General features: G+C 50.8%; 7 protein-coding genes across 7 annotated transcripts; 2 read left to right on the top strand and 5 right to left on the bottom strand.

Annotated features, from left to right (window-relative positions):
* Positions 1-74: 74 nt before the first annotated feature.
* On the bottom strand, positions 75-2,225 carry CTHT_0064210 (uncharacterized protein; the record flags this gene model as incomplete). The annotated part of the gene is made up of 6 exons (XM_006696664.1): positions 75-162; positions 225-724; positions 775-1,159; positions 1,212-1,360; positions 1,419-1,560; positions 1,621-2,225. 6 exons carry the CDS (start codon positions 2,223-2,225, stop codon positions 75-77), a joined length of 1,869 nt encoding a protein of 622 aa, XP_006696727.1.
* Positions 2,226-3,344: 1,119 nt separating this feature from the next.
* Positions 3,345-4,471, bottom strand: CTHT_0064200 (uncharacterized protein; the record flags this gene model as incomplete). The annotated part of the gene is made up of 2 exons (XM_006696663.1): positions 3,345-4,091; positions 4,151-4,471. The coding sequence occupies 2 exons, from the start codon at positions 4,469-4,471 to the stop codon at positions 3,345-3,347; spliced, it is 1,068 nt and encodes a 355-aa protein (XP_006696726.1).
* A 1,446-nt stretch (positions 4,472-5,917) lies between these two features.
* Positions 5,918-8,238, top strand: CTHT_0064190 (uncharacterized protein; the record flags this gene model as incomplete). The annotated part of the gene is made up of 2 exons (XM_006696662.1): positions 5,918-6,065; positions 6,128-8,238. 2 exons carry the CDS (start codon positions 5,918-5,920, stop codon positions 8,236-8,238), a joined length of 2,259 nt encoding a protein of 752 aa, XP_006696725.1.
* Positions 8,239-8,623: 385 nt separating this feature from the next.
* On the bottom strand, positions 8,624-9,163 carry CTHT_0064180 (uncharacterized protein; the record flags this gene model as incomplete). The annotated part of the gene is made up of 1 exon (XM_006696661.1): positions 8,624-9,163. One exon carries the CDS (start codon positions 9,161-9,163, stop codon positions 8,624-8,626), a length of 540 nt encoding a protein of 179 aa, XP_006696724.1.
* A 763-nt stretch (positions 9,164-9,926) lies between these two features.
* Positions 9,927-10,634, bottom strand: CTHT_0064170 (uncharacterized protein; the record flags this gene model as incomplete). Its single annotated transcript, XM_006696660.1, has 1 exon — positions 9,927-10,634. One exon carries the CDS (start codon positions 10,632-10,634, stop codon positions 9,927-9,929), a length of 708 nt encoding a protein of 235 aa, XP_006696723.1.
* A 536-nt stretch (positions 10,635-11,170) lies between these two features.
* CTHT_0064160 (uncharacterized protein) lies at positions 11,171-12,268 on the bottom strand (the record flags this gene model as incomplete). Its single annotated transcript, XM_006696659.1, has 2 exons — positions 11,171-12,013; positions 12,065-12,268. The coding sequence occupies 2 exons, from the start codon at positions 12,266-12,268 to the stop codon at positions 11,171-11,173; spliced, it is 1,047 nt and encodes a 348-aa protein (XP_006696722.1).
* A 7,408-nt stretch (positions 12,269-19,676) lies between these two features.
* On the top strand, positions 19,677-20,465 carry CTHT_0064150 (uncharacterized protein; the record flags this gene model as incomplete). Its single annotated transcript, XM_006696658.1, has 2 exons — positions 19,677-19,779; positions 19,834-20,465. The coding sequence occupies 2 exons, from the start codon at positions 19,677-19,679 to the stop codon at positions 20,463-20,465; spliced, it is 735 nt and encodes a 244-aa protein (XP_006696721.1).
* Between the last annotated feature and the right edge of the window lie 7 nt (positions 20,466-20,472).

Raw genomic sequence — 20,472 nt, 5'->3', positions numbered from 1 at the left:
GTTCTTTCACTTTTACAAGTCGAGTGTTGGGGTCGAAAATCGGATCAATGAGACGATGAGGGGTGAAATTCACTTTAGCTAAGCCAGCATTGAACCCTAACCTTAGCAACACTGGGGCCTGACGAGTTAACCCTAACCCTATAAGGGCAGAATCCTGACTTCCTAGCACCAGTTAAGAGTACTTGGCGTATGCTCCATTGAAAACAACCACCTAATGAGCAAACCTGAAATCCAACCTTTTACTCCCCTTATCTTTTGTCGTGTTCAAATAATGCTCCTTCTCGTCCGGCGTCATCCTACTCCAAGCCTTTTCCCGTTGATGGTTCCTCCACATATAATACGCCTTCACTAACAAATAAACCACTAAGTTCATGCTCGCAATTCCGACCAACACTCTATTTCCACGTCTATACTCCGGCCGGTCATCCTTCCTGTAGATGTTAGCACTAATAATACTATTCAGTTGCACAGCCATGTTATAAAGCGCCGCCGATACTGTCCTAGTACGAACGGTGTTCGAGTTGCGACTGCACCAGCCAACTTGCATCGGATGTGGCGAGGGATAGGAGAGCAGAACAGTGACCAAGGCATAGGCAGCCCAGCGATCAGTGCCGCTGGGGAGGACTGCGAGAGCAATAACGCAGGGAAGGAGCCAGATTTGCACGAAGGCCCCGAGGAGCGCGCGCTGGTTTATTTTCTCAGAGAGGTAAGTTAAGACGAGCATCTGGGGTTATTAGTAACTGGTGTCTAAGAGTGGAAACAGAATGAGCTCACGTTAACAGTTGTGGCCACTTGGCATGGGATGCTGAGCAGATTGGAGTCGAATGTGTCAAACCCCAGCTGTCTCAGGGTCAAGGTAAGGTATTGGTCGGGAGGACCGGCCGGTATAGAGAAGGTCAGGCCAATGATGTAGATCGGCCAGAGGTCATAGTCACAGAGTGACTCCCACAGCAGCTTCCAGGTGATGGCTTGCCGGTTGTGCATGTCACTCTTGGACGGGTCGTCACGCAGGATGCGGTTGACTAGGATCTTCTCTTCATGTTCTGTGAACCATCCCTTCGGTCGCCATGGAGCTTTGGTTTGTGTTGGTGAGGGAACCATGGCGAAGATGGACCAGATACCGATGGCGAGTGTGAGGAGGCCTTCGATGAGGAACATCCTGTACCCGATCAGGAAAACAGTCTCATTTGGATACAACAGCAACTACATACCATCTCCAACCCTCGTAGCCATGGTAACCACGCAGTCTCAGAAGACCATAGGCCATCAAAGGGGCAATGACGTCGGTCAGACGGTTGGCCATCCAGAAGAGAGCCAGTCGGAAGGGCAACTCCGTGCTCTTGAAAAAGTAAGACATGTACTGCACGAGTTAGCATCATGTAGTAACTCCTATCGACCTTGACTTTAGGGGCACTTACTAGGATTACATCAGGAATGAACCCTCCCTGAAGAAGGCCGATCAAGACGCGAGTCACTAAAAAGCTCGCTCGTCCATTAAGCCAGAACTGAGCAGCACTGACGATACTCCACATGATCATGCACATCGGAATCCAACGGTCACTGTTAGGTCAATTCTCAGTTCCTTCCACAAGTCAGACAAACTGGGGTAAAGGTACTCACGGTCCAATCTTCTTGCTTACCAATTGACTCGGCAGCTCAGCACACAAAAACGCCACCCTAAACACCGTCTGCCCTAGATTATAGTCATTCGTGTCTAGCCCCAAATCCTCTAAAAAGTTATCAGTGTTCGCCTGACTGATGTTACTCCGATCTAAATCGAGCGCAAAGAAGGCAATGCAACTCCACGCCGTTACCTTCCAGTCAATCCTTTTCACAAGTGGCAGCTCCTCGGCCCAGGTCCATCTGAAAGATGGATCAAACCGATGCTTATTCTCGTACTTCTCATGTGGTTGAAAGTATGGCGCCAACTTAGGATCGTCAAACACCGAAGGTTGGGTCGCGATGTCATTGAGGCTGATGCCTGACTTGAGGGGGTCGTTGCTCCACCAGGACCAGAGGGCAGAGAGATTGGTAGCGGGACGCTGCGCGGCGATTTCTTCAGCACGCTGTTCCAGGATGCGTTGGCGGATTGCTTCGGGGTCTTCGAGGGCTTCTTCGTCTTTTTTGTCTTTTTCATTGGTAGAGGTGTTGGACGAGCTGGGATTGTGAGAGGTGTGAATGTGGACGGCGATTTTTTCGTCGTTTTGGTGGGACTGGGGAGCCATAATGATGGGGGACGGTTGATGGAGTAACTCTAAGAAAAGGTAAAGCAGCTTGGGCAGGTTGTCAACGAGATGTAACTACTCTCTTCGTGTTTCTTGGATCTTCAGCAGATGATATGTCTATTTATGTAGTCAGTTACTCGTCATCTCCAAGGAGATACCCCGATATCTCCGAGGTAAAGTCCTCTCTCGATGAGAGGTTTCCCTCCTGCGCTGGAACACGGCATCTTGGCTATTACTGGTATCACCATCTTGCTGCGTGATGTCAAAATCATTGTTATTGGTGTAATGCAACATTCTCCAGCTGGTGGTTGGACCATTGCACTTGTTATCTCCCTTGGCAGATGGCATCAACGGTGATGTCGATGAGAAACAACAGTTGTCAACCTGGGGTTGACAAATCTTCGAAGTGCATCAATGTGGTAGCCAAGAGGGCTTCAATGGAACAAGATGAGGTAACATTACAATAGAGAGAAATGAACAGTATGTCGTGCTTGACGGCAGCGATGTCGATGCACCATCAGTCATGCAGTCTCGCCCATTTCGTTGGTACTGTGTAACAATGAGCATTGTGGAATATGGCATGTAGGAGATGCTCATTCTGCATGTTGTACGAGGCATTATATTGTCAGATTGGTGCTGCGGCTTGTGATAATCTCCTTGATGGATTGCGTGTTTGGCCAAGAGTCGTGCCATGTGTAAAAGAGGCAGGTTGATATCCAACACTGTTCGTATGCCAACTAGTGAAATTTACAACCAATCCTGCTTCCATCTCTCAGCCTCTAATGTCCATAAAAGGCTATTGTTCAAATAAATGACTGCATATGTGCTGTGTCGACACCAACCATTTGGTTATTGTTTGGATATGGTAAGTTAGAGCGGTGATTGGAGGGAGCAACATATGATTTTTTTGGGTTAGGGGGGGAAGGGGGAGCTAAGGCGCATAGATTCTGATCTAGGAGGAAGCTATTACTCTGGCTTGGACAACAGTATTTTCATTCCACATAATTGAAATAACACACAAATGCCTCCCATCCTACCTCTATCCATACCAAAACATCTAATAATGTTGTCCCACATATACCTCGACACACCATCCCTTTTCCCCTTAAGCTCTGACTCCTACTCCCTAACCCTAACCCTAGCAACAACAACCGAGTTCACCACTTGCCCATAAGGATGCACAACCACACAAATCTCCAACCTCTTAAGTAATCCCTCCGTAGCGATCTGCACTTCTGGATACAAACAAGTTCTCATGCCCCACGCACTCCTGACAACCAACAGCGCGCCGGGCCTCATCCTGTCTGCAACTTGCAAGATAATCATCTCCTTCTCGGCCTGCGACATGCCGACTAGCGCGGCCATGTAGACCACATCGAACTCCACTAGGTCTTTCTCTTGCACTGGGTCTGTGACATCTGCACAGATGAACTCCATGCCTTGGCCTGGTGGGCCAAGGGCGAGGGACAGAGAAAGGGAGGAGGAAATGGCCGCGGGGGAGCAGTCAATATTGAGGACTATGGGACCAGATGAGGGTTTGGTCCCTGACAAGGGTTGAGAAACCAATGGGTCGTGCTTTAGGGCGTCTAGAAGGCAGAGGGAAGTGAGTGGCAGGGGACCGGAGCCGATGAAGGCAATGCGAGAGGGTGGTCTCTTGGTTGCGGAGAGGATGGCACAGAGCTCGAGGCGGGTGAGGTCCTCGTAGTTATGGTAGTAGGGGAAGCTTTTTAGGCGGGATTGGACTTCTTCCGGCGTGCATCCACGCAGGATGTAGTCCGTCCAGTGGTGCTCAAGACAAGCTTCCGCTTCGGCACATATCTGCCGAAGGGAGGGGAGCAGAGACTGGAGTGTGGGATTATTGAGTACCTGAGGTGGATTAGTCGGTCATGAAGAGCCTCATTGTTCTCAGTCCGCAGCTGTCATACCTGATTCACAATGTCCTGGTCGTAGATATCGGAACAAAGTGTGACAAGATCTCCCAAGAGACGGTTGATAGTCTTCCCCGGTCTCAAGTCCTTGAGTTTAAGCAATTCTGCGTGGGTCGACACAATACTTTGGACGAGTGACCTGGCTTTCTGTGACTTGGCATCAGCCAGCTCATCCTGTAACAGCTCGGCCTTCTCGACAATGGTGAGAGAATCATGGGAGTCACAGGGACAACAAGGGTGGGGCTTGGACGGGGTGCTCCCCAACCGCCACAACGAGGCAAGCAATGACATCCTCGCTTGCGATATCGACGTCAACATGATCAGATCCTGGGATCGGATGCGAACAACTGACGGTGTGGAAGTCAGTTCATGTGCTAAGTGTGGTAGCACCGGAATATAAGTAGGATGGTAGGACCAGGAGAATACAATCGATTCCAGAATCCTGGACAAGAGAGGACCAAGATATAGAACATGAAAGGCGAGCAGGGCAAACAGAAACAGACAAACGCAAGAGGGCGGACAATTGGACAATTGGCTGCTTCTATATCTGCATATTCGCTCTGTGTCCTGTGGGAAGAAAAATTGTGAGCTGCATGTAACACAGGACCGATTCATCGAATCGAGTACCCACTAGCGCTAGTAGCACCTAATCTTGCATTGTGCACCCACCGCCTGCTCAAGGCAGCGTTCCAGAGCGCTCAATCTCCCGGCTCCCGTCTCCTCCTGCCTGTCATGGCACTGCTGACGGCACGGAGAGTCCTGCGAAGGGCATTGTGCGCTGAGAGGAGACTGAGCTGTGTGGTCCGTAGATCGGCGTTGTGGACTTTTGGCCATCAAGGTTCTTGCAAATCTGGCACGCTGACATTGCTTCGCTTGGCCATTACGGTTCTCAATGTTTCATCGAAGGGCAACCGCTCGGTGAGATCTCGCCGACGAAAGAACTTCCAAGCCGTCCAACGAACCGGAAAGAAGGAGGGGAGAGAAGGGCGGTCAAACGGTCAGGGTAGCAGGAGCGTTGGACGAAAGCAAGGGAATGGGCGGGTCCTCATTTATCAGATTTATTGCCAGATCCATCGCGATCCGGAACGCTCCTGCAGCTGGAGAGGCCTAAAGCCATCAAGGTTCTCACAAACTTCCCGTGTGCTCCTAGGATCCCAAGCAAGCAAGCGGCTGCTGCGTTTGGTGGTTTCACTCACACATTGCTCTGCTCGTTTCCCGCGGGGCTTGAGGCCTCTACTGTGCCGCCGATTATCGTCCGTTCCTCTCGCAAACATACATTAATCCGACCCTCCGGGCCCGGATGTTTGTTATCGCTCTCTAACTTTCTCCTCTGCAAGTCGCGAAGCTCAGTCAACCTGCGGTCGACGATCATCGTCGAAACAGGAAGCTTAACAAGCAAGCTACCAACTCGACCACTAGACGGCTGCGCAATGACATTGTAGGTCATCCGAAACATATCTCGCTGTCAACTCGGGTCAACTTTCGTGCTCCTTCAACCCATCAGGTTCGTGGCATCCCTTTCCTTTCTCCCCTCGGTTCCATCACTGCAATAAATCCGCTCCATAGTTTCTGTTATGGTACTTTGCCGGCCAACATATTCAGCATCCTTCGAGTTTTAAGCTATTTATAGCAAATGCTAACTTTTTGACTTAACAAAGTATCGTACAGGCAGCAAAACAAAAGGTTAGGCACTCTCTCCATCACTCGAGCCTAACTTCAACTATGGGAACCGACACCATACCGTGTTCTGAGAAACTACACGAGATGCCCCACTCCACGGCTTTCGAGCAGCCCACTGCCATGGACAAGGGCCATACTTTGCCAAACGGTCAGCCTCTCAAGCGCTCCTTCGAAGAGTTCCAGTCCTCAAAAAGTGCATTGACTTCCAACAATAATGGCCGTCGAAAGAAATGTAAGTTATGCTACACACCGTGAAGTCTACTTATAAACTCATTATTGACAATTTCTGTCCAGCAACTGTGTCTCTCTGTCCACCGATCTTGGTCGATGTTGTTCCCCTTTGCGACCTTTACTCTGTCATCAACATCGTCATCTTTCCATCATCCAATTACAGCACCATAAACGGAACAAGTAATCAGAATGGGCTTCACAGAGTCAATGGCTCTAATGGCATCAATGGTACCGATCATCGAGCTTCTAATTCTGAGGCCTTTAGCCCTCTTGCAGCTGCTTTGACAGCCATTAGTTTGGGGCCTGCCAACTGGAGCCCCAGTTCCCTCACTGTTTTTACTGCCATCCTGCCCTTACAGGATGGTTACATCTACCGATCTGACTTCCTTCAACTCCGTCTCCAAGACTGCCCTATTCCGATAGTCAAGATTTACGAAAATGTCAAGCCTCTCGAAAAATACAAAGCTTGGACTTTGCCACTCACGACACTGAGGACGGAGGAGGCCCTTGCAAGTGCTATCGAGCAGGGCTATGTAGCAGGTGTCATCCAGTGGGCTTCACTTGAAGCAACCCTATCCGTCGTCGATATGTACGACCATCTGAAGCGTTTGGTGACAGAGCTGCGTTGCCGTCTGCACAACGCTCCTTGGTTAACGTCCAAGCCAATCCCCCGCAAGCGCGTCGCCCTTATACGCGGCCGGCCGAACCTCACAGCTGGTGGCCCTATCTATCGGACAGCAAGAGCTCTTGGCTTAGAGCTTGTGATTGTGGATGAGCCGGGCCACTGGCTACAGCCTGATACGGAAGAAAACAAAATGTATCGAGAAGCTTTCTTAGCAACAGACATGACCGAAGACGAGGGAGTCGTTGACCGGATTGTCAAGTCACTTCGGTCCTACCCTCTTCCAATTCATGGGGTATTCACCCTGTCGGACAACTTCTTCGTCACTGTTGCTCGTGTTGCGGAACTGCTTGGGCTTCCGTGCAACCCGTCCTCGGCGTTTGAGATCTCAGTCGACAAATATCGGTCACGTCTGCTTCAAGAGATGCCTGGCCGAATTCGCCGAGTCAAAACGATGAAAGATTGCAAGGAGTATCTTGAATCTCCAGAAAGGTGGCAAGGGACGTTAATTGTGAAGCCAACCAAGGGCTGGAGCTCTGAGTGCGTTTCTAAAGTCACAAGGGTAGGCGACCTGTGGCCAGCTATCAGCAAGGCCATAGCGCGCCATGGAACAGATGCCGTTATCGAGCCCTTCTACGATGGTCCCGAGATCGACGCTAACTTTATTCTCCAAGACGGCGAAATTCTCTTCAGCGAGATTGCTGATGAGCCGCCCTTCGAAGCCGATTCTCCGGAAGCTAGTCCTGACTCTACATTCTCTCCCGAAGCGCTGACCATGCCCTCAGCTCTTCCAACCATTGAGCAGGAGATAGCGAAATCCACACTTCGTGACCTCCTTCTCAAGGCAGGCTTCCACACTGGGGTTTTCCACGTTGAGGCCCGCATCGTCTGCTCTTCAGCAGTGTATAAAGATGTCGACGGCAGTGGCGTCGTTGATTTGATCCCCAAACATAAGGCAGGACCTGCCAGGTTGCAAGTCTCTGACTCATGCTACAAAATGACCCCAGCTGATCGGCTTTCTGATACAAATGGGGATATCGAAAATCCCGAATGCAAACTGCTCGAGATCAATGCTCGCCCTCCCGGTTACCGTGTGACGGTTCCTGCCCGCCACACCTACGGCGTCGACTACTTTGCTGCCCACATGCTGGCCTGCATCGGCGATACAGATCGTTTGCGCCTGGCAGCCTGCCCGTTCGCCTTCCAAGACTACCCCGAACACATGGCTCTTCCTGCCGCTCAGTACCATTCTCGGATTGTTTATATACCTGCCCCCGCTGCGGGTATTGTTCGCTGGCCTGTTACAGGCGTCCCTCCGTGCGAAGAGCTGAAGCAGCGCAGGCCAGATCTGGCGAACTACATTGTGCTCGGTGTGGATTACTGCGTTCCTGGCGACAAGATTGAGTTGCAGACAGATGGTGCAAGGACGTATGTCGCTCATTTGCTTGTTGTCAGTCGCGAGAGTAGGAGGAAGGCCATTGAGATTGGGAATGAGGTTGCTAGGGAGTACAGAATCATCGTCGAGGGCGGTCAGCAGGCGAAGCAGCCTTAGGGGATGGAATAGCCTCTGGGTACAGATCTCGTGGCGTAATACTGACGACGCACATGAAACCCAATGAGTCTTCCAGGCTCGGCTCAGCGGCGTATCAATATCCGAATTGAAGGACAGGCAAACAATCTGTCCTCAAGCACTAGCCAAAGGTACATGCTAGTGCTGAAAAATCTGGCAATGATCAAGGTTTTGTAGTTGGGTTCTGGCTGGGGTATTGGTTGGCTTTCTGAGTTCCTTGGTATGATCATTTTATTTTTGGCTCCTCTAGATGTTGTATAACACAGATATATTAGATTGTCATGTAGAGTCGTCAAATTGCTGCCAGATTTCTCTTTTTACCCCTTTTTCCCCTCCTCATACGGGCATCATCCCCCACTACACTCCCTCACCTCCCCAACCCATCCTGAATCATAGCATCCACGATTAAGCAATGCCGATCCGCATTCGTCTCGCTGAACTCATTATCATAATTCAACCCATACGGCCAGAAATGCCCACCACCGCAGTTGATCTTAGCATTCTGTCCATCCCAGCTCCTCAGCAGTCTCAATGCATTAGGCCAGTCCTGCGCAGCACACTTCCTATCGAAGGATGCGTGTGTGCCGACACCCAGGGTATGACTGATCTCGTGCAGCGCAGTTCGCTCGTTCATGTAGGCACGATTCGAGCCGAAGCGGATGTTGCCGTTGATGTTGCCATCGGCGGTTTGCACGCTGGGCACGTATTGCACGGTGATGTATTTGTTTGCTCGCGGGGCGAGACGGTTGTAGCGTGCCACGGCCTTGTCCATGGCTGCGGTGATGCGGTTGTAGGCGTCTTGTTGGTCGGGTGTGGGATTGGAGACGCGTTGGAGTGAGTAGGTGAGCCAGGCGGAGGTGGGGGCTGTGAAGGCCAGGGCGGCCGCCAAGAGAGTTGGGAGGTGCATGTTGGCTGTTTACTGAACGTGTTGAAGTGTAAGTGAGGTCAATGATAAATGCGCAAACGTTGTTGAACCTCAAGAATTAGTAGTAAATGATGTTTTTGACTCGAGCCCTTCACATCTTTTAAATACCTCTGAACTCATCGCCAACGGAGGACAACATCCGAAAACACAACTTTCCCCTCCCTCTCTCTTCATGCCTGCAAACCAGGATTCGTGGAAATTCACCATTGTCCCAGAACCGATACCGCTTTCCGTGCTACCACGAACTAGCATTTCCCCCAGATTAGGGTTCACTGGCAACCCCTGGCGCCGTTACGCCGTTTCGTTTCAGCCGTCTGGGGTGCAGCATAAGGTACCATCCGAAAGGTTGACAAGGAAGATCGGCAGATGTGCTCCGGCTGGGCAGGTGATGTCGATATTAAAGTGCCGTGCGTTTATGCTCTGTATAAAGGAGGCACAGAAGCTTAACAGATCACTTTATACAGGATGTCGCTATTGCTAGCAGCCGATCCAACGCTGGGATATTATTACCAGCCTTGATGGCCCCCATTAACACAACGATCTTGCCCAATGGCGTGGCCGAAAACATTGAATGTATGCCAAATAGCTTTGTTCACAAACCAAAACATATCCCCTTGCCCTCGCCCATCAAGATCTTGCCATCCTCCACGCCGAAACCGAATTCTCAAACTCATGGCCCCTTCCCCTACCAACACTTTTCCAATCCATAACCCTACCCTTCACATCCATAGGTACTCTCCCAAGCTCACAACTTCTCCTTCACCAACACAAAACACGCCTCCCCTCTAGCACACACCACCCGTCCCTCATCAGCCCTAACCTCGCCCTCCAAAAAGAACTTCCTCCCATCGCGCTTCACCAACCTCGCACTCACAAGCACAACCTTCACCTCATCCCCTTCTCTCCCACTCCCCGTCTTCACGGGCCGCTCAAACCTCGTGTTCAACCACCCCGTCACAGGCATCACATCATCCCCTCCCTTGAGCCTCCCAGAATTCCTGTTCACAGCAAATACCTGCCCCATTACCTCATCAATGAGTGTGACTACCAACCCCCCATGACAAATACCCTCCCACCCATTCACATCATGCCCCAGCGCCAGGAGGGAATGCACTTCTCCGATCAGATCCTCTGCTGTCTCCGGGAGAACATAAAAAGTCACGTACGCCGGGATGGTACTCAACGTGTTGAGAGTCTTAGACAGAAGCGTATCCAGCCCCGAGGTCGGGGGCTTCAATTGGCGGGAGACTGACTGGTCGATGACAATGCGCGGACGGGACAAGAGTGCATTGCACCAGGGGATGGCGCGGAAGAAGGCAATTTGGGCGGCGGCGGCGCGGGCGTTTTCTTGGGGGAGGTTGGCGGTTGTGAGGTTCGCAGGTGGTGGGGGGATGAATTGGGCTGGGGAGGGGGTTGATGGTTGAATTGATGGGAGTTGTTGTGTTTCTGACATTGTGAGAGCGAGAACTTGCAGTGAAGTAGTGAGCTGACTGAACCCCTGATCCTAATGATGGCGTGGTACGTGTGACTTTATAAGGAGGTATGTATCTATGTATGAGGCTGCAGTGTAGCTTCTAGAACTGGTAATGGAAAAAAAAAGTTGCGATGAACTCAATTCGATTTGAGTATTGAGATCGACGGAAATCCGATTCAAGGCATGTGAAAGGGAATCCCCGTGGTTTAGTACGGCCAGGCCAGGCCCCCGGGTCGGTGGACACCAGAGACGGACAAGGCCCACAGCTGCCGTGGGCGCCGACGCACCAAAGCCGGTTGTGTGCCGAGGTTGGAGATCAGTCAACACTCGATATGTGCATAGATACATCTAACGAATGTTCTATATATAACCGTTGGGTTTTCAAAAGACTAAAAGGACAGATTCTATGATCACTAATCGACCATTGCATGTCTAAGTCTATGAGTCTAGTATTATGGGCAAAATAGGTAATTCAAAAATACCTCAGGCTATCACTTGACAAGCCCCTTGGGGCTTCACAGGCCTAGCGGACCAGGGAAGCTTCCAACCACACCATCCTCACCACCATCAAACAGCGCGTTGATGCCATCCAACGCAGCAAAGTGCTGCGCGAACTCCATGCCTTTCCTGCGCTCATACTCGACCCTCCTCCAATCCCACTCACCATTCTCATCAATCTCTCCCAGGTCATCAGGGGTACCAACCCCCTCAGGACCGCCCCTCCATCCTTCACCAGGCCTTTCCGGCAAGAAACCGCCCGCTTCAATCACCAGCGCCGGGTGAACCGTGAACCTGCCCAGCTTAAAGACATACTTCGAGATGGCCGTCGCAAAAATGTACTTGCTCCAGTCCTCGTCCTTGACCTCCTTCCCGTCCTCGCTACGGACGATTTTTGGCCTGGTTGGACCCACCTTCTTGCCGTCCCAGCTCGTCGGCTTGACCTTGCCCTTCACCACGAAGTGCGTGATAATATACAACCACTTGCGATCCCACGCCAGAATGCGGCTCCACATCTCGTATCCCTGCAGCGGGGCAATTTCGCGACGGAAGGAGCAGAAAACTGCGCCCAAGCCAATGCCGAAGCTACCTTTGACCACCTTACCCTCCTTATCGAGAACGAGCTTGTTTTTCTCATTGTTGGCAATGATGGGGATCGCGGGACCAAGCAAATGAGTGACGTGATGGGAACGGCCAACGTCTAGGTCCGCGAAGTAGGTGCTGTTGGACTTGTGAATGTTATAGTCTGTTTCGAGCAGGGATGTGCGCGAGGAAGCGATACTGTAGTGGAAGAGGGCACGTTGCGGGAGGGACTTGGGACGACGGAAGAGGTGGTAAAGGAAAGTGTGGAAAACGCGGACCTATTGACGTTAGTAACTATGACGTGAAGGCATCGTAATAAGGCAACGTACCGTCCAGGCCAGCGGTAAACTCTTCCAGTTAAGGATGATGAAGATCAACAGCAGGATACGACTCGTACGGCCAGGGCCAGTGAGGAACTGATGCACCACTATCGACCAGTCGACCTGCATGGCGCGGTGGCCAGCGTAGGCCACAGCCGCCGCGCTCATGGGCAGGAATACGGGGTAGAAGAGGGAGAGCGTGCCGACACCCATCTTGACAACAGTCCCGTTGGGACTCAGGGGCGGGCTTTGGGGAGGGACGGTATGATGTCAAGGACGTCGAGATGCTGCCCGAAGGTCAAGGAGTGTGATGCCAAATAGCAGGAAACGGACGACAACGACAAAGTCAACGACAGAACCGCGACGACAACCAAAAAGAAGAAAAAAACAGAGGTTGCTCAAAAACAAGTAAGGAGCATCACCTCACGCCGGAAGGATCGGGCCGTGTTTTAAACCACCATTTTTCTCTGAAGCCACTTTCGCTGTCGCGGGGGAGTGGAGATTCCCGGCTCTTAAAAGTGGGCTCCCGCAATCCAAATCACTGGCGCCAGTTGGTCCGAACCTGCTCGCACCGCCAGCCTGTCGTATTGCTGCGTTCCTAGGTCGTGGAGCCTGTATCGCCGTCGATTGCGTCGCTGTGACAGGTCTGACCCTGCTGCGGCTGTGTGGACACGGAAGTTGCGGTAAGATGCGCTTATGTTCGCGCCGACGGGGTCGCGCGTGGGGTACAGGTCACCCAACAAGATCTGGCCAATCTTGAAAGAGTAAGAGCCGAGGTTCGGAAATCGCTGCGCTTCCTCCTCCGATTCCCGCTACCCTCGCGCTCGGTGCTGACTAGCCCGAGCAGCGATCTCGAGATGGTGTTCCTTTGAACCATTGGATTGGTTTTCGGGCTGCTGGCCAAAATTAGTTTTTGAGAATGCGGTTCGGTTGCGAAATCTGATGTTGGGCACTTTTTTGCAACGTGGGGCCGGAATCGTTCATCTCGGCAGCCAGGGTTAGGGTTATAGCTAGCTGGTGCCTAAGTCGCACGTAAGCAGCCCCTGAACATTCGACTAACATAGCAATGAGCTTCAACTATCCGTTTAACCAGGAAGGTGTTTCTTCGAAGTTTTCAAATTACCTGAAAGCCATCCCAGCACTTTTCTTCAGTCCACAGAGACCAAATCTCCCGTTGATAGTTGCTTAATGTTGGCATATCCGCTCCAAGCTCAAGGAAAACCAGGACCCAAAACGCAATCCAATCATATCCATCGAGTTGGCGTTCCATATTCTCAAATGACAACTTTATATCTTCGTCCTTCGATATTATTAACGTTGGTCTGAATACCAAAGGCTTTATGACTACTGGCCTTACCATAGGGTTGTTCAAAATAGAATCACAAAGTGCAGGTTATACTCGACAGTGTCTATCCGGCACAGGCAAGTTTTCTTGATAGGAGGAAGGTAAGGAGGAAGGCAAGGCTCAATTCTTCTGATAGAGCCTAAGACATACAGCCTTGTTCAGATCTTAATCCAACGTCGGAACTGGGATGGCGAAGACCATCCTTTCTTGTAAACCATCGTTTCGAAATGATGTCTGGGTCTAAGGGAGGCCTGGCTTTAAAGATAATTCGTTTGGATCATGTACGTGAAAAAACGTCACTAGGTTTTATATATCAAGATCCAATTCGCGAGTATGCTTCCTAACAAGTGTAACTATCGGAAGTCTTCCAGGTTGGAGCCCAAACTGACATAGCAAAACGATTTTGTAATTATCGTCATCTTGAACCGTGAACGGTGTTGACTTTCCATACTGCGCTGTTTGCTTGGAATACCCAAAAACTCCACAGAGTTACCATTACGCTCTATGCTCCTTAGTCTCTCGCTATCAAGACACAAAAGAGGGAGGTCGCTGGTCAGATATCTCCAGAGGTTTGAAGTAATGGAGATGGTGCAGGAACAGTCGAAAAATCTCTCTGCCGTCCAAGGCCATCGTGCGTATATATCATCCGGGCCAGCGCAGTACCATGCCAGATTGGATGGATCATGCGTAGAATTGATAATCTCCCATTGAAGTCTAAGGAAGGCTTTACCGCCCTCGCCATATAACAAGGGCATAGGTAACAGTGGACACCCCTTTTCCTTGGACTGCCGTGTCCGTGTGACAGCATATCAACGTCAAAGAGACCGAGCAAACAATAAGCCTGGTCTTCCTTGTTTGATGTGCTGACACCCAATTCATGTTTGGAGCACTGATTTGGCTCAATGGTACCTCTCCGGAAAGAACGCACTTATCGACTAGGCTGGCTTCAGATATCAGTGGAATCAGAGCACTGTCTGTTTTTCCACCTAGGTATCGCCAGCTTTCTGTATAGAAACCAACTTGTTTGGGAGCAATAAGCTCCTACAACTTCCACCCAAACGTAAACTAACGGCTGGTCCCGAAGCCCTTATCATAATCCACATCAACAAGATAGACATAGCACCACCCTGACTCGGCGCATCAACGGTACATCAAATTAGTGGCCTCCGATAACTCAGCACTGCTTGACTTTGTTGATGCATGCTGCATCAATTCAGATGTGGTGAAAATCTTGCTGTCTCACAAGATTACAGCTTTTTTCAAGCTTAGCCCAATCTAATTTCTCCTGGCTTGGGAGAGATTGGACATATCGGTGAAGAGAATCTCTTGATTGCCCCATGTGTGTGACAAAATGGCATGAGGACATCAAGGTCAATACATTCTTCGAGCTGAACTATGTTGCATTGATGAGCCTCATGCTTGCTTTTCATTCACGATTCGCTTAGACGTAGTGCAGAAGAGGTTTGGCAAGATAAGGTTGGTTTCATCCAACACGACTGAGTTAAAGATTAAGAAAACTAACTTGATGGTATCAATAAAACCTAGTCATCACCAGGTACATTGTTGTTAGCTGCAAGTGACCACGGTGTGGTCACCGCTGACCAGCTTGGGTCAGCCTGTGCTCCACTGAGGTCAGGTGCACACTTGACCTTATATAAGAACCATGCTCATTCGCCCTCACGCGTGTGTAGTTTAGAAGGCAGAGTGTTGTTATTCTGCGGCATTCATAGTGCTTGACAGATTCCCTCAGGGCCGCGTGTCCTGCAGGGCAACGCCCAATACTCCCATCCACATCACCATCTTTTTTTGCATCCAACAATTGTTATTGGGTTAAAGTTACCGGCGTGTTCAATATTCCCTGAGGTGATATTGATTGACTTTGATGTAATGACTGATGGGCAGGATATCGCGCTCAAGTGGCACGATGGTATGGACCTGTACGGGTTCAAGAAAAGTGAAAGAATCGAATTGAGTTGAAATGCATTTTCGACTCGTATCACCCATAACGGTGCTCAGTCGTGCCCACGACACCAGCGGCCAAAAGGTAAATATGCACTGACTAGTTTAACCTGTGTACACGCGAGGAAAACGCAAGAAGGATAACCGGAGTATATCCGTGAGATAAAAGGGGTGGTGTTAGAGAAGGGAAGAGATGTAGGGGAAAAAAAAGATGGGCTAGGAGGGAGAGAGTAAGGTATGTAGATGTCCATACAGAGGTTTCTTATTTTCATTCTTCGTCATCAGGGGTGCGCATCGTTCGAGATTGTAGAGTTATGCGTGAGAGAGAGCGGGGAGGACGTTAGAATGGGGATGGTTTGTCCTGTCTGATGGTCCCTGGTTGAGCCGGAAAGTCCGAGTTGGGATTTTCTATTTTTCAAGTAGCTGGTATGAGTGCAAAAAGCTCTAGGGCCTAGGCGGCCAGCAAGTGGGTTGTTAAAGGAGGAGAGGGGGCACTGGAGGAAGTGGTTTCGGGAAACTGTCGCGCCGCAAGAGCAAGTGAAAGTGTGTAAGATCCTTGCAGAAATGCAAGCCTCATGCGAGCACAGAAGGCTCTATGCCAGCGCTGTGACAGCTCCCTCCTCCTCATCTCTCGATGTACGTGGCTATGAAATCTTTGGCCAGAAGACCTATCATTCACAGCGTGAGATATCATTGGCGCATGATTGGGATAGAGATAACTCTTCGAAGCGGAAGAATGAACACCACTCCACCAGTCGCAATCGGCACCGCTAGCAAAACACGCCTGGCACCTCAACCGCGCTCGGCCTCATTACCCAAATATCTGTTGGTTTCGTTGTCAGCAAGCAAGCAGTCTCGTTGGCCTCGTGAAGAAGGATCATGTTATTGAACGCCCTTCACGCTGACAGCCCGTCGCCAAAGCGCGGCTATCGCGTCTCTAGCGTTTAAGAGCCCCACAGCGGAAAGTATCCCGGTTGCTACAGTCGGCCAACATCCACGCGGCTTGGTTCTTAACTATCAAACAGGCAACAAAGAATCCCATCGGTTCAATGCCAAAAGCCTAGAGCTGATCGCCACACCCATCGCACTGGTCCCAAATGCAAGTTGCTGCGTGTAATTGGCGATGGTGGTGGTCAGACTGCCCAGAGCCCATCAATTAAGCGCCGAGTGTTGCGCTGCCGCCTCTACGATTGGCTCATCTTACGCCAGACCCCAGCAAAGGATATTTAGGAAAGCAGTGGCGGTGCAAACACCGATTGCTCGCATAAACGTTCGATCATCGATGTTTGTGTTATGATATTCAGGGTGACATCATGATGCAAGTTGCCGGGATGTTGATGACCACGTGGGTGAGGTGACTGGTCCTGGATGTGGGCGTTATTCGCATTTTTTTCAGAGAAAGAAAGCTTGGAGATTCCTCTCCTAGGCGACATCCTGCTTAACGGAGCCGAAAGCACTTCGTTAGGAAATTGGAAGCGTTCAAAATGCCATGAAGCATGGAGCATAGTCAGACTAACGTAAAGAAATTTCAAGGCAGCATGTATACTATTCAAGCCTCATTCCTCTGCCGACAAGGCCAAGAGAAAGATCTGAAGAACCCAATTTATCCCAGTAAACGCACGTTAGCAGCACTACACCCAAACCCGGGTAAAAAGACCTCGAAACGAACACTTGCGGGCGATCGAAATCGCAGATGATGTCAGTGCATACATGTTCCAGAGCCTTACCCGGGGCCGGCAGTGTACCCCACGCTGGACCGCGGAGATTGCGAACCGGTCCGAATGTAAGAGCTGGAGTCAAAAAGTCATATCCGACCGGCACAGGAAAGAAAGCTGAATGCAAGGCTGCTTAATGGTGATGTTTCGAAACACCGTGTCTGTGCGGATAGGCTTCCTTACAAGCGGTCTTGAAACGGATATTTTCGGTTTTGAAAAGGTTTCGAGAAACTTGTGTTTGGATCTGCGATGGGGAGTCGGGAAAGCTACCAATGCTTCCAGTTTCCCGAAGTCTCGGGACAATGGAAGACTAGCCACTCGAGTCTGCGTTGTCTTGCCACTTGCGGAAGACACATATATGCTCGCATTTAGGATCACCATCTTGAAATCCTCAGCTGCTGTTCTAAAAGATTGTGTACTGCCTTTCATTGATCTTAAGGCTAAATTGGAGCGTGATCGGTTTCAACATCGGTAATTGTTAGCATAGTGATGTAGATCCTTGCTTGTTTTTGTCATCATCCCAAATCTAGAAGGTCACAACTGTTCCCTTACACCTACAGGCGAAAGGAAGGATAGAAGGTGTTGGGGAGAATCAAGCCATTTCCATGAAACACGGACATGACTCCATGCCATGGAGGACGGAGCTATCCGGTCGCTCATGAACTTTCCTTTACTGCTTCCAGATCCAAGAATCTATAGCGTCAACGAGCAAGTATGCATGGAATGCTGTCGGGCTCGTGGTGAAGAGAGGTGGAGGTCGGATGAAGCAAGTCAGGAACGTTCGTTGCAGCGGACAGGTGGTGCGGACGCCCCTGTCACCGATGTCCTATAAATCACAGGCCACAAAGCGGGCTGACAAGAAATCTCAATGTACGCTGAAGTGCTCCAATTGTACATGCAGAGCCCAGCGAGACGACTACGAGAAAGGTATCCACGGCGAAGATCTCAAAGCATCAAGATCGGACGTTGTAACCGAGCCAAAGCGACGGACATACAAAAAAATTTTAAGGTTTGGCCGCAACAAGCGCGATAACGCACAGACTATGCCAAAACAAGAACAAGCTTCTTTGATCTGTTGAGTTTAACAGCTCACCAGCCAAGAAGCCAAGCCAGATCTGTTAGCCGCCCTATACTTTGTGGAGTCCACAACAGTTGCAACGCTCGCGTGTTTGGTGCTTTCATTCCCGCGCACCGAACTATTGAGGAGCGCACAGCTCGATGTTAATTCAGAAGGCTGTTGGGAGAAAGACTGTTGCTTTCATCATTCTACTACAGTCACAGCTGAAGCCTCGTTGCCTGGTTCTTCTCTGTGTGGCGTTCTCGGGATCCCACGCCGTGGCTGCGGACCAAACCCAGAAACCAGCAATCTGTTCTGTTCTCTAGCGCTGGGCGAACCCTCATTTTACAGCCCAGGTCAGGCGGCCTATCGTCAAGGCCAGGCGGTTACTGTGTTGCGTCCGGGAGCGGGGGCTTGGAAGAACTGTTTAGAAATCGTGATAGCGCGTTGCCAAAATTCATCTTCAATTCGCCAATTTTACATCAGCATAATATTAGTAGCCCACATGAAAAGCGGCGGAGTCATGTAAGACGTGCACCAGCCCGTCCCGGCCAGAAAGACGTTGGACAGGGCTAGCCCCGGACCGCGGACCGAAGGGGTTTGCGCTACCCACATCCAGCGCCTAAAGCAAAGGTCCTTGGAGTCGGCGATGTTATCAACTAGCACAACAGACTGTCACAAGGAACGCAGAGATCCCGCACTTGTCTGCGCAAACCCTTCATCTCGAACTGACCTTCGCATATGCGATGCTTCGCAGGCGATGGAACGTTCTGGGGGCATCGTGCAGCTTTCGAGACGTGGCATGCTGGGTACGTACGGCCGTGCCGCCTTAGCGCCTGCATCTTCCCGTCCCCCTGTCTGGCCGCCGTCGTCTTTCCCCACAGAGCTTCCAGAGATTCGCTGACGGAAGCGCCGTTTTGCTCGCTCGCCGCGCCGACGGGTCCCGTTTGTCTCCTTGTCTCCGTCCTTCCAGATTACGAAGCCTTCCTTGAGTGAGGCCTGTACTTCCTGAGCGCTCGCATCACAAGGACAGACGAACCCGGGCCACTGCAGGTTTGTGGATTCGCTTTTCGTGCATGTACAAGTGTACTCCCACAGTCCGTTCTTTAAGATCCAGTATATGTCCCCGTTTGCTTCCTCGCTCCGTTTGCACATTCCCTTTCTACTAACCCTTATTCATCCCACATCTTCGGAGTTTAGTTCTGACTTCTGATCTCGGAGTGGCATTGGCAGAGCTGTAGGAGCTATCCTCTTACGGATTCCCAGACCACAGCCCTGCTCACTACTCCAAGCCATTTTTATTGTGGTGCAAGGAGATATAAGGCCTGGAGTCTTCCCATCTTCAACTTCTCAGTCCATCGGCAGGCTTGGTCACCACAACTCTTAACATTTTCCTTTCTTTGGGTTGAGTTCATTTGCTTCCATCCACTTCTACATATCTCTTCAAGTCACGTAGTTTAGAAGAAAACTGCTCTGGAAGCAGTCTAACTTACATCGGATACGCCTTCTGGTTTTTTTCTTGAAGTACTGTTTTCATACATCACAATGGTTTCCGTGTGGAAGCTCTTTGCTTCATTTGCGGTTGCAGGCTTTGCTGCTCCAAGCTGCAGACCACCCGCAACTCTTACACTTCCTAAAGTTGGTGGTGGTAAGTCTCACCGGCACTACGACTATCTGGTCTTCAACAGCTAACATCTATCAGGCACAGAACTCCCTCCGCCGCCCCCGACACTAACACTAAAAAAGATCGCCCTTGGCCACGGCATCCAAAACTACACCTGCGAGTCGACAACCGGCGAAGCCAAAGCGACCGGCGCCTTGGCAGTCCTCTACGACGTCACATCTCTCCATCCCTCCGCCACTGGTCGTAACACCCTTTCCCCCATCGTCTGGAATAAGCTCCCATCCACTCTGCTGTGGACAAACCCTCTCCCTCTGAACCCTCTGCCAACAGTGCACTTCGGTGCCGACCCAGCTAATCCGTTCCCGGAGCCCTCTTCTCTGCGTCTCCACAGTCTCCCAGAGATCAAATTTCTAGGCCATCACTTCTTCGATGCCCAGTCCACACCGACATTCGACCTGAAGATAGCCAACCTCAAGGCTAGCGTCGCCAAGACCGGCGCTGTTGATGCCCCGAGGAATGCGGACAAGGGAATCCTCGGTACTGGGGCGGTCTCGTGGCTGGAGCTGGGGGATAACGGCAAGGGCTTGTCACAAGGTGTGAGCAAAGTCTACCGGGTTATTACGGCCGGAGGGGTAGCACAAAAGTGCGAGGTTGCCGGAGCTGGTGCGCAGAGTGTGCCGTATACGACTTACTATTGGTTCTATGGGTGAGGTGTGG

Source organism: Thermochaetoides thermophila (genome assembly GCF_000221225.1).
Source record: "Thermochaetoides thermophila DSM 1495 unplaced genomic scaffold scf7180000011821, whole genome shotgun sequence".
Classification (NCBI taxonomy): domain Eukaryota; kingdom Fungi; phylum Ascomycota; class Sordariomycetes; order Sordariales; family Chaetomiaceae; genus Thermochaetoides; species Thermochaetoides thermophila.
The sequence above is the reverse complement of the archived record's forward strand: the minus strand, read 5'-3'. Positions and strand labels throughout refer to the sequence as shown.